The sequence below is a fragment of the Seriola lalandi genome, unplaced genomic scaffold (assembly GCF_002814215.2).
Source record: "Seriola lalandi dorsalis isolate HSWRI2012SDOR001 ecotype SW California unplaced genomic scaffold, Sedor1 jcf7180002054408, whole genome shotgun sequence".
In the NCBI taxonomy this organism is placed as follows: Eukaryota; Metazoa; Chordata; class Actinopteri; order Carangiformes; family Carangidae; genus Seriola; species Seriola lalandi.
In genome coordinates, this window is record NW_019524961.1 from 1,139,140 (window position 1) to 1,154,193 (window position 15,054).

Genomic DNA, 15,054 nt, shown 5'->3' on the forward strand with positions numbered 1-15,054 from the left:
AGACCTCGACTCATCCCATTGGCCAATCGATCCCAAGAGCTCTCTTGCCATTGGTCCGTTCTGTCCGTCGCAGAAAATTGACGCAAACGCTATATCGCCTCCCAATTGGTCAGCACGGTGGCGAAAACATCCAGATCCATTCCTTTGCATTGTGGAGGCTACAACAAGTCTGCCGCAATTCAAACATGACACACTTTAACGTTATTGCATAACCAGTGACCCAGATTAGTTTTCACGGTACTATCCTGTGTAAATTTCAAGTCTCGAAAACTGTAACAGATGTAATAAAGAGAGAGAGAAGTGACGTGATGCTCTAAGAGCAGTTGCATTGAGACCACAAGGGTACTGACCTTCAATCCAAACTGACAACAACTTTAGATAATTATGATTTTTATGCCCATTACCATGTTCCATTAAAATGCCACATTTCTGAATAAATTTCCATGATACTCTATATGTCTGTACACATGTTAAAAAAGTGTTCCTCAAGTTGAGAGGCTGGGTATCTGAGCTGAGTTGGCATGAGTAAATTTTACCACCCAAGAATAACTAGAAAGTACCTTACAAATGGTCAGTGACAAAATAAAATAATAGCAGTCTCTACATATTTATTGGAACCAAATAAACATAGATGTGGCCATACAGGTCACTTAAGTGGCGCTGTTTTGTGGGTTCATATTTCATATATGCAGAGGCATGGCTGGATTAACATCCTAGGGGACCCTGAGGCAAAAATTTGCTGTTAGGCCCCATTAATGCCCACTATATATAAAAGTTACAGTACTCTCTCAGGTGCCCAGAAACCAACTAACAGTTTAAAGCTGAAATGATTAAGATGAGTAATCAATTGGTCGATTGACAGAAAATAATTGTTAATAATTAATTTTTAGGCAAAAATCCCAAATCTTCACTACCAGCATCTCAAATGTGAATATTTGCTAGTTTCCCTACTTCTATATGATAGTGAACTTAACATTTGGGGGATTTAAACTGTTGGTCAGACAGTAGAGGCAATTTAAACGTGAAGTTGAGCCTCAGAGAACAAGGGTGGGAATTTTCACTGTTTTCTGATATTTTATAGACTAAACAATCAATCAGTTATTAATGACAATAATTCTAAAGGCGTACTTACAATGAAAATAATTGTTGGTTGCAGCTTTACAGATTCATACAATGGAATAATGGCCTACTATCTTAGCCAAAGAAAAAATCAAAGCTGATTGATAAAATACAGCTTTACAACAAATGAGCTCAATATATGCAAATTAAAAAAAAAAAAAAAAAAAAAAAGACAAAAAAACAAAACAACAAAACAAGAAATTGTGATTACATATAAAGCTGGGGCTTTTGGGGCACCTGAGCAGTTGCCCACTTTGCCTGATTGATAGGCTAATCCAACCTTTTGCTGAGGTGTAAAAGTAAATGTGCCTTTCACAGACAAAACAGTTGGCAGACTAATAATAGAGGAGAAGAAGTCAGATGATGAAATGGATGGCCACACTGGAGCAATAGGAGTGGAGGGGTTGTCCACTGTGGTAAGTCCCGTAGTTCAAATATAACTCTGCAGACGTGTCAGTGTGTGGCTGGTCCTGGCAGCTGTGCCTTCTGTATATATAGGTGCACGCATGGATCTTGAGGGTTAGGTTCACACGTGAAGTTGTATTATTAAAGGACTGGGGCGGGATCTGTGTCCATCACCTGCCACTTTCACCTGCGAGCGTCAATCATGCTGGGCTGTGCGTCGCTTTCCTGACACGACACTTCTAACTGATTGGTCAGATCTTGCTTCAGGGGCGGGCGCTCCGGAGGCTTTGCTGAAATTCCATTGGACGAGAAGCGCCTTGGTCGACGTGACGCAGCTTGGAATTCCCAAAGTTCCCAAGTTCAGGGGAAGAGAGGAGCGTTGTTCTTACTAAAAAACAAAACGTTTTGAAGGGGAAAAAACAGCCGACGACTGAGCTGTAAGCAAGTGGGGTAAATAAAACGTCTTATTTGTGTTTAACTTGATAAGAGTCGAACAGGTGGGTGAAGCGCTCGCCAACAGCAGGGCCTGGGTGAGAACGCGGAAGAGTGGGAGTGGGAATATTCAGCCTACCATCCTTTGTTTACCATCATGAGTGAACCTTGATTTTGGTTGCTACAACAACCACGGCCCCTAAATTTTGTCTATCATATGTGCAAAACAGAACCGTAGCGCAGGTAGTGTTGTCGACAAGTGAGTATTATCCTTTGTTTGCTCGTTTCTGCATCAATGAGCTACTCGTGCCTGTGGTTTGACCATTTTTGGTAATTTAACTGCCACACAGATTGAGAGGATGGATGGGTCTGAATGAATGGTTGGCTGGAAATAGCAGCGGCGATTAATGTAATCATGAGATTCCTGTTTCTTCTGACTGAACCTTTTGTTTAACTGCGAAGCAGTATATTATGGATGCCACCATACCGTTACATAACTTGTATCAACGACAATCTGTGCTTTATCCCGTATGTGCGGTGAATTAGGTCCCACACTGTGATGTTATTGTGTCCTCTTAGGCTGGCATTTACATAATAACCATCTAGTTACTGCAGGAAATTAGACATAGTTTATAATTCGTGTGTACTTTCATGTTTAAGAGTATGCATACTTATAATTTGAATGCAATACTAGTAATTAAGTTACAGTCGGATTATTATGTCAAGATAATGCTTCTAAATCCCACAAGGCATATGGTGTATGCACCAGGCATGTTCAATGAAGGCATGTTATTTCTGTTTTCGTCTGCAGAATACAATTCAGCTGAATCTGCACCGTGCTGTGCCAAGTTGAGCCTGAAGAGGGCGATGTCTGACAACAGCAATAGCACAGGCAGTAGTGCGTCCTCAACCAACAGCTGGACCCTCCTCTCCCCCGAGGTAAGACTTTAAAACCAGCTCAGGAAACTTTCCTTGGAGACTTGTATGCCTGGATACAATTTGGAGCATGGTTATTATCCTGTCTCATCCTGTCTCATGAATACAGGCCCATGTAAAATATGAAATGTCTGAACTTGCAACCCTAAGCCGCCCATAATGATAAAGTCATGGTGAATGTTACCAAATTATGACCCATTAGTCAGATACTGTCCAGTTTGAATGTGTAAGGCTTTTATTTTTTTGTTCCATAGCTGTTGTGTGTTATTTTGTTTGTTTTATATGTCAACTCTATGTGCTAGCAGTTGTGTATGATTTTGTGACTGTGTTAAGGGAGAGCATTGAGGACAAAAATATTTCTGTTGTCATAATCAAAAGATCTATATAGATATATATTCAATTGCCAGTTTATTAAGTACACCTAACTAAAACTAATGCAATCGAATACAACATCCCTGCATTAAATCCTCTTTCATGATGGTTATAGTGTTTAGATTTTGTCAAAACTGTTTTAGAGCAGTGTTGATTGGAGGCCATAGAATGCGGTGCTGTTGAATTTTATACTGAGAGGTAATATTTTGTTTACCTCTATCTATCTATCAATATCAATGATGGTAGAAGACTAATTATGGCAGCTGAGTATATACAGAGATGCTATAAGGACTTTGGTATATGTCACAATATCAGTTTAAAAATTGACAATTATATATCAACATGGATAACAATTACATTTGAAAATAATGGGTGTTCAGTCAAACTCTAACTGTAATATGTAGCAGATGTAGTATTTCAGAAATATTTTATTTCATTATAGAAAAAGAATTATGGAAATCAGATTCTACTCTATTAACAAAACGGTACAACACAAATTAAAATAAAACCCTGTGATTTCATTACGATGACTGACAAGGAAAATCAACATATCCCTCGGCCCAGGGATTTGCGTCTAGGGGCGAGCATGTAAGCCTGTATTGGGTGTGCTGTGAATGTCAAGGTCAGCATTACCAATAAGCATACTTTAGGTGTTAATGTGAATGCTTGTAGGAAGCCTGATCTTATTGTATCTTCTTACTCCACAGGAAGCTGCTGTTGAGAATGTGGGACCTGTGGACGACGGCACTGAGAGCCTGGGCGACGTCCCTAGTCTCTCAGAGGAGGTGGCAGGTACTGAAATTCAAGAGGGGTGGAGCATTTACAGGATCAGTGGTCATGGGTTGTGGCATGGCTCATTTTAGACATTGAAGACATTGCTTTTAAAAACCTCTGCAGTTTCAAATTGTAGTGTTGACCCTGTGTTGATGTTATTTCAGGAGCTGCTGTGGAGTTCAAAGCAAGTGACATTCCAATAGAAACTGTCCTGTCTGAGGAAGGCCATCAGGTTAGTACACAATAAACAATGTAATAATCCTATCAAGGTTTAAGCACAGATACTAATGTCTGTCCTTGTTGTTGAATATCGTGCCACTAGAAAACCCGGAATCAAGTCATTATTAAGAGGACAAATCCTTACCTTACACAGTTATAACCAAATGCTGGTGATGTATTCTTCGGTCTAATGTCTTGTTTGATGGTGTATATTTATCTTGATCACATGTACATACTTACTGTCCAGCACACTATGGCTGCAATCAGATTTATAACATAAAAAAAGTATACATAATATGTTCTTTACTTTGTTGCTTGACCCCCCCCCCTCCAAATCAATAAGCAGCACTAATTTCTATTTAACTAATTTTCAGTCATGTTGAAGAATTTTACAGATTGAAATATTTCGCAGATGGAGTAAGGAATACCAGTTTTTACACTGAAATGAGCCTCAATAGAATGGAATCCCTTTTGCAATAGATTACAGATTACAAATTACAGATTACAACTGCTTCTATCTGCCCATGCTAAATATAAATTAGACAGTTGAGACCTGTTCTCCTGAGATTATTAAAAAGTCACTCAGGGCAGTATAGGAAGTCATTAAATGGAAGAGACACATTGTAGGCAATATAGTGTGAGGGAAATGGATGCACTGAAAAACAAAATCATAGAAATGTATTACTAAATAACACCTTAATTGCAATGAAGATCACAAGAAGTGATATCAAAGTATAAAAGTATTCACAGATATCATTTTTTCTTTCTGGCCCTTATTTCTAGGTGTGTCAGGAGACCTCTCCAGAGTCCAGTGAGGGTCCCATACCTTCTAGTCCAACCCGGATGAGTCCTCTTCCACAAAACCCCCTTGACCCTGCAGATCTCGACCTGGAGAGTCAGCCTCCAGTTATACATGAAATTGATACCAGCTCCCCCAGTGACAATGAGCACCTAGGAGCCATACCCTTTGTCACCAACATTGATTTGGGGGCTCCACTCGATATTCCTGCTGCTGAACTCCCCCCATCTGAGCTTGAGGAGTCCTGCTCTGCTCCTCCCATGACTGAGATCCCTGTCTCTACAGAACCAGTACTTGACACGCCTGCTGATATGGGGCCAATTCCTGCGAGTCCTGCTGGGGAGAGTCTTGTCTTCACTGCTGAACTTGAGGTTAACATCCCCACAGAGACCATCACAGCCACTGATCCTCCCTCTCATGTTGACGCCGATATCAGCTTTGTTCCAGAAAGTACAGAGCAGCCAAGTCCAGTCACAGAGAGGCTGGTGACAGAAGACCCCATTGATGAAAGCCCTGCGCCAGAGACTGTTGGTTCAGTAGAAGCAGAAGAGGAGGCAGCAGAGCCATCTGAGACAGTGACCCCCGATGAGAGAGAAGAAGAACAAGGTATGGGACAGATAATGCATGCAAGCTATGTCAGCACATGGCACTAGAGTGATCTTTATTTAATTCAGAGAGATAGTCAGTCTGTTTTTCTAAAACACTGGTTCCTAAATTAGGGATTCTTCATTTTTTATCTTTTTTCTTGTGAAATATTAGATGCTTCCAACTCTCCAGACCTTCAATAACCCTTCAAATACAACAAGAGATAGAAAAACCACTGTTCATAACTCCTGTCAACCCTAAGGCTATAACCTATGACAATAATTGCAAGAAGGCATTGCTTCCTTTCGTGGGTTCACAAGCCAGAAGCACTGGGAACCGCTAGTGAAATAGATGACACTATACAATCACACTGGTCATACACAGTGTATAGGTGCAGCAAGGTAATATAGCATATCCACATACTAACATATATATTGTTTGTCTTCGCATCAGGGTGTGTATTCACTATTTTCCAACCCTTTCTAGTCTTGGTGACATTCACCAGCCAATTTACACCCCCAAAAAATATATACTTATATAAAAGACTCGAGCACTGAAATTGTTCTGCAGAAGAGCAGAGTCCTTTCTGAAGTGAAGTCATGACAAGAATAACCTGCTATGGGGCCTCAGGGCTCCTACTGACCCCCCTTTCCCCTCTCTCTCTCTCTCTCTCTCTCTCTCTCTCTCTCTCTCTCTCTCTCTCTCTCTGTCTCTCTCTCTCTCTACACTTTGACACATTTGACATACTTTGGCATTATACCAAGTAAAGTTATAATTGATCATATTACCATAAACCAACTGCCACACAGTGAACATTGGGCAACATTTTGAGTGCTCCTGGGGGGGTCTGCGGCCCCACAGCAGTTAACAGCTTTGCCAATTTGGTAGCACAGTCTTGCGGGAAGTAAGTGGTTTATGGCTCTTTGTAATTAGCACTAGTCAATAGAAGCAGAAAATGAGAGTCCTCTTGCAGAAGAATTGGTTAACATGTTTCTTATCTGTGTCACGCTAGCAGCTGGAAAGAGATTTATCAGCATGACAGGGAAGCGTACACCCTGCTGAGAAAATGAGAAACCCCCATGCATGAAATTACTGTTGTTGTAATTTAGTGAGAAAATGTCATCCATTTCCACAAGCATCACTGACTTTTTGTCAGCCTTTTTTTTTTTCTTTTTTTTTGCACACTGTTTACACACTGTTGAGTTTTGCAGTTCATGTATTCACTTAGATTCGAGTATTTTCTGTGAGGCATTCTGCCAGTAGATAATTCTGATTTTGGAAAGTTCTGATCCTTCTGTAGCTAAAGATGTCGAGATGATTTGTTGAAGTGACTCCGGGCCACATGTGGTTTAGGTTTGGGGGCAATATCTTCTCTCACAAAAATACGTTATAAAATGTGACAACTCTGCTGTCTTGCCAGTTCTTTTTTCATTTTGAAAATCTGTTTCCTCTTGCTGCCTTTCTACCACAGAGCCATCAACTAGTTTTGATTTGGGCGACACAAGCAGCTTTGATGATGGACTGAGGAGGAGGAATGTGCCCTCTTTCGATGCACCGAGACTAAGAACATCAGATGAGGAAGATGAGGATGAGGAAGTGGAGTTCAAGCTGGCTGAGAAAAAGGAGGAAAAGCCATGGTTCTCCTTGAACAAATGCATTGTGGGTGCTCTGATCCTCCTCTTTTTAGGTTCCCTCTTCCTCTCAGGTGAGTTCCTCTCATGCCTAACTAAGCCTGCCTGCTCGCTTCTGTTTTCTAGTCAGATACAGTAAGAGGGACGACTTTTGCTCATAGTTGCTTTAAGCTATATATTAACAGTGAGATTGAAGCCATGTTTATGATATTTATTACCTAATACTTGAAGATGCTCATGTTAAAAATAACTTAGTATGGATCTTTGTGCTTACTGCACAACATCTTTCCGAAATGATCAGAATAGTTGCACCTGTATACACCTGTTGCATCAGAGATTTGAGAGCTGTAGTGTTTACTGTAAATATTGTCAGAAAATTACATCATTACGCAGTTGCTTATTAGACAATGCCAGTATTAACAAATTGAATAAGCACATTTATTTGCAGCTTTCAGCGATAGTTCAGTGTCTGCTTTTAGATCTTGTTGACTAAGCTGAACTGTGTCGACAGGTTTCCTCTCTGACCTGGATTATGGTAGGTCCAGTACTAAAGATAAAACAGCAGTGTAAGCTTCTGCACTAGCTGGCTAACACTCAGAGGCTTTTCCAAACACTTATCTGGCCTGACACTTCATGCACTGGCAGCAGAAAATGGCGAATAACACGCATTTTGAATTGTACAATAACACTCTTTATCACTGTTTGGGAGGACTCACTGGATGATAAAAGGTGCTTAAGTTGAGGCGAAGATGATCTGTTGTAGGCAGTTTGCTTGGCAAGGCAAATATATCATATAATTTTTTACATGTAATTTTAAATAAACAGTTTCTGTGTAGTGCACAAGTAGTGGCCTGGGCTCATAAAATGCACTTCACAACAAAAGCATCTTCTGTTGTTGTAAGACCGCCTGGCAGCTGTGTGTCAATAAGAGTGTCTGCGGTAAGACTTGTGTGAAAGATGTATTTTCTTATCTGACAGGTGATTTTGATGCCTCTGAACTGAGTGATGGAGAACAAAGCCAGGTCTGTTCCTGCCGTCTCTCACTTCACTTACTCAATCTCAGTGTGATATGCTGCCCAGTATGTGTCTATACAGAACTAACTAAAGAAAACTCGAATCTTAAAACTATAGAGACAAAATATGAAAGGATAAAAAAAGACTGGATTATTCAAAAATATTTGTATTATTCATTTGCCAATGATTTTCAATCCAGGACTGGCTTAGCAGTGATCCACAGGATATGAAAGAGTTATTGGATAAACTGACACAGGAAAACCAACAAATCGCTCTGCTAGAGGCTCAACTACAGGTCAGTATACAGTCTTATTAATGCTAATGATGTTGTCTTACACCGTCATGATGTTTCAATAAATATTTCTGAATATCGTCCAAGTTGTCCAGAACCTGGATTTGATTAACCATCTATATCTTTCCTTATCTTTCAGTCTCAGAAAGAAGAACTCGACTCAGCACTGAAGACAGTAGCAGCAAGTGGTGATGAAAAAGGTAAAGCAGATCTGGAAAAAGAAAACACAAAATTGAAGGAGGAGTTGTCAACTCTGCCTGAACTGAAGAAAGAGCTGGAGAGTCTGAGGGCCAGGGTGACTGAACTCAACCAGCTCTCAGGTATGATGTGGCATTTAATAGTCTTTGCCGCTGTATTTTGCACTCATTTAATATTTATTTAAATGATAATGCAAATGGAAGGGTGCTGAGCAATAAAATCTTTTGACCTTTATGATCAATTTAACTTTGATATCTTGCTTCCTTCACAGCTGATCAAAAAATGCCACCGGCTACTCCCAGTTCAGCCCCGCAGCCTGGTGACAAAGCTGGTCAGAGTAACCAAAAAGCAGCTGGACCTGAGAGGACAAAGGACACAAATGAAGGAGGCAGGCTGAAGGAGGAACTCCAGAGACAGAAGGTTCTTTTGGAGGAGAGCCGAAAGAGACTGGAGGGGATGAAAAAAAATGGAGGTGGCAGGAAAAACGTCAGAGATAATTTGGAGGAGATCCAGAAGAAGCTTTCTGAACAAGTTGAGAGGTGGGGGAAGAAGAAGCCACAGGAGTCCAAATGGAAAGGGAACAAAGGCAAAAACACTGAGCGGGACCACAGGAAGAAAGAAGAAAAAAAAGAGTGGAGAGGAGAGAAGGAGTGGAAGCACAGCAAAGAAGGAGGATGGAAGGACAAAGAAGAGAAGAAGGAGAAAGAGTGGAAGTCTCAGAAGCAAAACTCTCACAAAGAGGCATGGAGGAAACACCAGGACGAGTGGGAGAGGAAGAAGGACGAGCGCAGAGTGGACAGAGAGGAGCGGAGGAAGGAGAAACCGTGGCACAGCCGGCCTAGTAAAAACTCTCACCACCACAACCATCATCATCAGGACCAGCAGCGCCATCAGCAGCCCCGCCAGCCGCATCAGTACAACCACAACGATTTCTGGAGAGACCAGGAGCAGAAGCTCCGACGCAACGTCCGCCCCCAGCTGGGCTGCAGCTCTGTGGACGACTGCGCCAGCAAGGAGGGGCTCTACGCAGTGGAGCTGTCCGAATTTGAGGAGCTGCTGGAGGGCTATCTGAGCAAGCTGGAGGGGTCTTCATCCGAGAGCAAGGACAAGATCCGAAAACTGACTGCAGAGTTCTTTGAGGACGGCGTGTTTATCCACGACAGGGTTCTTTTCAGCGACTTTGCTGAGGACATAGCGGACATTCTGGAGGACATGGCGGATGTTTTAGAGGATGACGGGGAGAAGGATGACGACTCCCTGGAGGAGGAGATGGAGGAGTTTGAACGAGAAGCCCTCTGGAAGTTTGCTGCCACAGCTTAAGTAGAGACACTTAGGGGAGAGGAGTAAAATCCAACATTTAGATACAGCAGAAGCGGTGGTTTTATAGGACATTTCTTGCCTACCTTGTCCTCTTCAGAGCTGTAATTGTAGTAGCTTCTGGTACAGAGTGGTTGTGCCTCTCATAAATGTGTCTCTGAGTCTTTAATTATAAGCTAGACTTGTACTTGTCATTTCGGACTTAGTTGTTACCTACCTCTGTCAGGTTATGCCTCCTAATGCAAAGTCCTTCAGTAATGTGTGTGTATTTTCCTCTGCTATATAGTGTTTTTTCAGTACCTAGTGCATGTCGCAGTTCATAATGTAAATTCCAACTGATAATATTCAGATCACACTAAAAACAGGGTTTTAAGGAGATGGTATTTGCGAATAATTCTGTTGAGCACCAGTGCAATTGAGTTAAATCTATTCATACAAATAGTGTCAGATAAGTTGTCAGTTACACGAAGACATGTTAAATTGACTGTTAAATACTTTTCTGTCATTTGACGTTCTCCCTTGTCTGGGAATAAAACCTGTCTCTACTCCGAACAGGTTAAAACAAATGCTAAGAAATCTTTGCAGATACCATTTGCCTCAAGTCAGGTGAAACTGTCTGATCCCAGAGGATGAGCTCCCACTTCTTTCAGTGATAAGAACAAGATCAGGTCAGACCAGTTTTGTGTCAGCAGCTCTTTAGTAGATTTAGGCAAACACACACACACACACACACACACACACACACAGTGCTGTTTCAGAGCCCTAAAGCGTTTGGTTTCTATATTTGAAGGACTTTTCATTCTCCGACTCCCAACTGTCAGTTGACAGCAGATGTGTGGAACAACCAGGAACCAGTTTATGAAACATTCATGTCAGTGCTGCTAAAAAAAAAAGCAACAGGATAAACTGATATATATATATATATATATATATATATATATATATATATATATATATACAGCCATAGTTGGATTGATGACTGCTAAACCACTTTAGCACTTTTCCCAAAACATTCACTTTTACAGCAAAAGGGTTTTTCGTACTATTTACTTCTTTTTTTTTTTTTATTTAGACCACCAGTCTGAATCCTACATTCTTTTAGAGGAATGTGGCCACGGGGACCTACAACACATGATCTACATATACTGGGTATCCCAGAGCACGCAGAGTAAAACATATAGAGTTTAGTGATCTTTAGTAATCCCCAGAGTATTTCATTTAATGACTTTGTTCATTTGTCTAAATGAGATTGGCAACTAAACCAGTTAGTTTTTTTTCATATTCCTCATATTTTATTAGCAGGTTGCTGTAAATTGACATGCACAGAAGTAACGTAGTCGTAGCTGTTTGATCATAGAAAAAAAACAAAACTTAGGAAGCTGCTACATTTCATTTTGTTGAATAAGTCAGGCAATGGTAAAACAAGAACGGGACAAAACAGTGTCTATAAAGTATTGCAGCATTACTTTGTAGTTTTTTTCAGTTTTCGATCTTAATCATATTTGATCATGAAGGTTTCCCTCTTTAAGTGGATGCGAAGTTAAAATCGACAGATTGTGATTGTTAGTGCTCATTTTTCAGTGATTGAAAGAAGCTTTGAAGTGTTAAATATTTATTTATTCTGTCACTACACTGCAATTCTTTTCCTTATTTTAAGCTAGAAGAACCACAGACGTTTTAGCATCAAATGTGGAAATGTTTTTTTCAGTTACTTTGGTTTCCAGAAATTTAGTTTGCCAGCTATTGCGTACGTGCCTTTAAATGTTAGATTGGACAAGAGGTCTTTGACTCAATTTGCTTCTGCTAGTTTAAAAAGAAAATAAGTTTACACTGCTTGCAGTTTCACTGTTTATAGGGCAGAGAATGAATGTCAGAGGTTTACTTGTGTTGAACAGATTCTTGTTAAACGTCTTCTCTGTTGTTTCTACAGAGGAATTTTCTTTCAGTTTTTAGACCAAAGGGATCAAAAGAAAGATTAACCAGAACAGATGGATCCTTTAATGAAATGCATTTAAGAAAGTTTAATCAGTATCTGAGACATGTTTTTGTCTTTGTGGGACAACAGTAGGGATCTGTGCTTATTGATAATGTTGCCAAGATGTGCATGTAATTGATCCCTGGACAGATGTACTGATAAAGTTGGATCATTTCTAGTTTTCCCATCATCAGTTATGTCCTCTTTTAGGAAGTCAGTGTTAAGTTGAATAAATTTTTCACCATTAAAAAAATTGTAAATAGTGTCATTATTTAAACATATTCGGAAAGAGATATCACAGAATATATCCCCTGAGTCAGCGTGTTAATGGAACTATTGTCCTACTGAAAAATTTACAATGATACCCAGACTCATGGCACTCTCTTTTGCGAAGTTGCTGGTATGACAAGCATCCATTATCATAGCTATGATGCCCAACTAAAATATTTACACTCCGATTAAATACTCTGAACAGGAGCTTACACATTCACAGGCACAAACTCACTTCCAGCCCGGCCTCGTACGTGAAGCAGCCAGTGTGGGAGTTGGTCATTGACCTGATATGCTGCTGAACAAGAATGTAAGCAATGATTGAGAAGAAGTCAGTCGCTGTGAAACCCCAGAGAGCGCTTGTCATTTTTTGAATTCTACAAACAAGTCACCATGCAAACATTTCAAGAGAGGGCCCTCTTAACAACGTTAATCCCCAACTACAAAATATCAAACAGACAATCTTGAGAAAAAAAAATGAGAGAAAGGTAAAAAAAAAAAAAAACCTCCTTGTTGTCCTTAAAATTCAACAACATTAAAGTTGCCATCTCTCTGCAGGTAATCCACGCACATTTACCCCTGTAACCAGATTTACACATGAGCCAGTGTTTGTTTCACCTGAATGCCACATTATTTGAGTCATGTTTTGTATAAACTTATTACTGCTTAGGTGTGCGTGATTCGGTCACTTGATTAGAATGGCCTGACAAGGATGCCGTCAGTAAATCCCTTGCTCTGCAAACAGACTAAAATGGGTTTTGTGCTATCATCAGTACAAATTTGCCCTTCGTAGGACAGAATGGCAGTTTTTTTGTGTCTGTGTTTGTGTAGCTGTGTATGTGTGCAGTTTTGTGATGTGTATCCCCAGAGTGGTAGAAATCAGGCAGAGATAAGGGCAGCCTACTGGATGGGGGAGAAGGGGGCAGGTTAAGTGTTTTCCGCTGATGTGTGCATCAGTCAACAGCGATGAAGCATATATATTCAGAGAGGTGATGCCAGAGTGGAGGGACAAGGTTCTTGGCACTAGCTGCAACGCACCAAACAGCATCTCACCACAACCGGTAAGAGCGCAGATTTCTCTCTTTGACTTATTTTATTGTGGACGAGGTTTGCAGCTTTTTTGAGGCTTTTGTTTCTCTATTCATTTTTACTTTTCGGTTCTTAGCAACAAAGCATCATGGAAACTGCCATCTCCACCCTTGTCAGCCAGTTCAAGGCCTATGCTGGGAAAGATGGTTCTGCCAGCACCCTGAGCAAAGACGAATTCCAAAACCTGGTGACCTCTCAGCTACCCAACTATGTCAAGGTACATCTCTGAAGTTGTTCCAAGACCATTTGCCTGCTGATCTCTATTGACTTTGCATCCTGAGAAGCTGTGGTTTATTATGCAACGTTAAGTTGTCTGCAGCCTCACTGTGCTGTTATTCAGTCTTGTCACTGTGGCTAATTGCTTTTGCACATAACTCTACTGTAGATTTACAGATTGCTTTCTTTAAGTTGAGCAAAAGATCATATGGATCATCATTATGTCAAAACTCTACAAGTATATGCTGTAAAATTGACAGAATTCATTCATTCATTCATTCATTCATTCATTCATCCATACAGATTTGATATAACACTGTATAAATATATAGATGCATGCATGAGGTGTGATATACTATATGAGGGACTCTGCTTTGCTTCCATGTACAAAATAATGTACTAGGGGTGCAGATAAAGCTTGAATTGTTATTATTTTCCATTGATGTCAGTTTGCAGTGATACATGATACATATGATACAAATGCTCACTTTATCATGCTAACACAATGAAAGTATTTGATTTACAGTGGCACGAGATGAAGGAAAACAGCTGTAACCACTAAATGCTGTTAATAATAGTTTTACTGGATAATTACTTGATAATTACTTGGATAAATAATCAATTATCCGATTTGTGACAAGTTAATTCAGATTTTGTGAGTGTAATGTTGGATTGCATCTGTTTGAAAGTGGAATGGAAATAATCATGTATGTCGCATAGCCTACGTCAGACTCTGTCTATTTATATACAAAATATTGCACCTTCACATATTATAACATATATTAATTGAATACATGTTTTATAATGGTCATTGTAAGTTGGGTTTGAGTCAATTTCCCACTGACCACTATACAAACACAGATGAAATACGACACAAATACACAGATTAAATATGAAGGATTTTATCAGAAAGGATCTTTGTGTGGCCGTGAATTAAGTTTTACCTCAGTTGTATTAATGGCCACACTCAACCATTAGGTGGCAGGACTGTCTTTCAGAGCAGCTGACGCTGCAGCTCAGAGTGATCTTGTATTGATCAGGGTCTCTGCTCTGTGATTACCCACAGAACTCCGGCGACGCTGAGGCGATTGACCAGCTCATGGGTTCACTGGATGAGAACAACGACGGGGAGCTGACGTTCTCCGAGTTCTGGCAGCTGATTGGAAAACTTGCGAGCAAACAGGGCGGCTTCAGTCAGTAGAGCTCGCCATCCTGTGTCAATTGTGGCTTTGAGCAGATTGTGCAACGCCAATCGACTCAGTTTAAGATGTCCAACTATAAAACTCAAAGGCATTTGAATTCTTTTATCACTCCACCAGTGCCACATGTGTAACTCTTTAGTTAACCATTTGTTGAATGCAGGGAACTTTGAATTAAAGGCTTCATTGTCATGAACCCTGAGCCAACATCA

General features: G+C 40.4%; 2 protein-coding genes across 5 annotated transcripts; both read left to right on the forward strand.

Moving 5' to 3' along the window:
• Positions 1-1,776: 1,776 nt before the first annotated feature.
• On the forward strand, positions 1,777-12,321 carry pbxip1a (pre-B-cell leukemia homeobox interacting protein 1a). 4 transcript variants are annotated; one of them, XM_023409828.2, is made up of 11 exons: positions 1,777-1,961; positions 2,768-2,895; positions 3,972-4,056; positions 4,203-4,270; positions 5,041-5,662; positions 7,113-7,346; positions 7,784-7,807; positions 8,251-8,294; positions 8,486-8,581; positions 8,718-8,898; positions 9,048-12,321. In XM_023409828.2, exons 2-11 carry the CDS (start codon positions 2,824-2,826, stop codon positions 10,094-10,096), a joined length of 2,475 nt encoding a protein of 824 aa, XP_023265596.1. In that variant the 5' UTR covers positions 1,777-1,961; positions 2,768-2,823; the 3' UTR covers positions 10,097-12,321. The 4 variants fall into 4 exon arrangements, with proteins under 4 accessions (XP_023265596.1, XP_023265594.1, XP_023265597.1 ...); XM_023409826.2 differs by having other exon boundaries at positions 1,778-1,974; XM_023409827.2 differs by lacking the exon at positions 1,777-1,961 and adding an exon at positions 2,071-2,215.
• Positions 12,322-13,250: 929 nt separating this feature from the next.
• Positions 13,251-15,054, forward strand: s100a11 (S100 calcium binding protein A11). The gene is made up of 3 exons (XM_023409830.2): positions 13,251-13,399; positions 13,504-13,644; positions 14,710-15,054. The coding sequence occupies exons 1-3, from the start codon at positions 13,283-13,285 to the stop codon at positions 14,842-14,844; spliced, it is 393 nt and encodes a 130-aa protein (XP_023265598.2). The 5' UTR covers positions 13,251-13,282; the 3' UTR covers positions 14,845-15,054.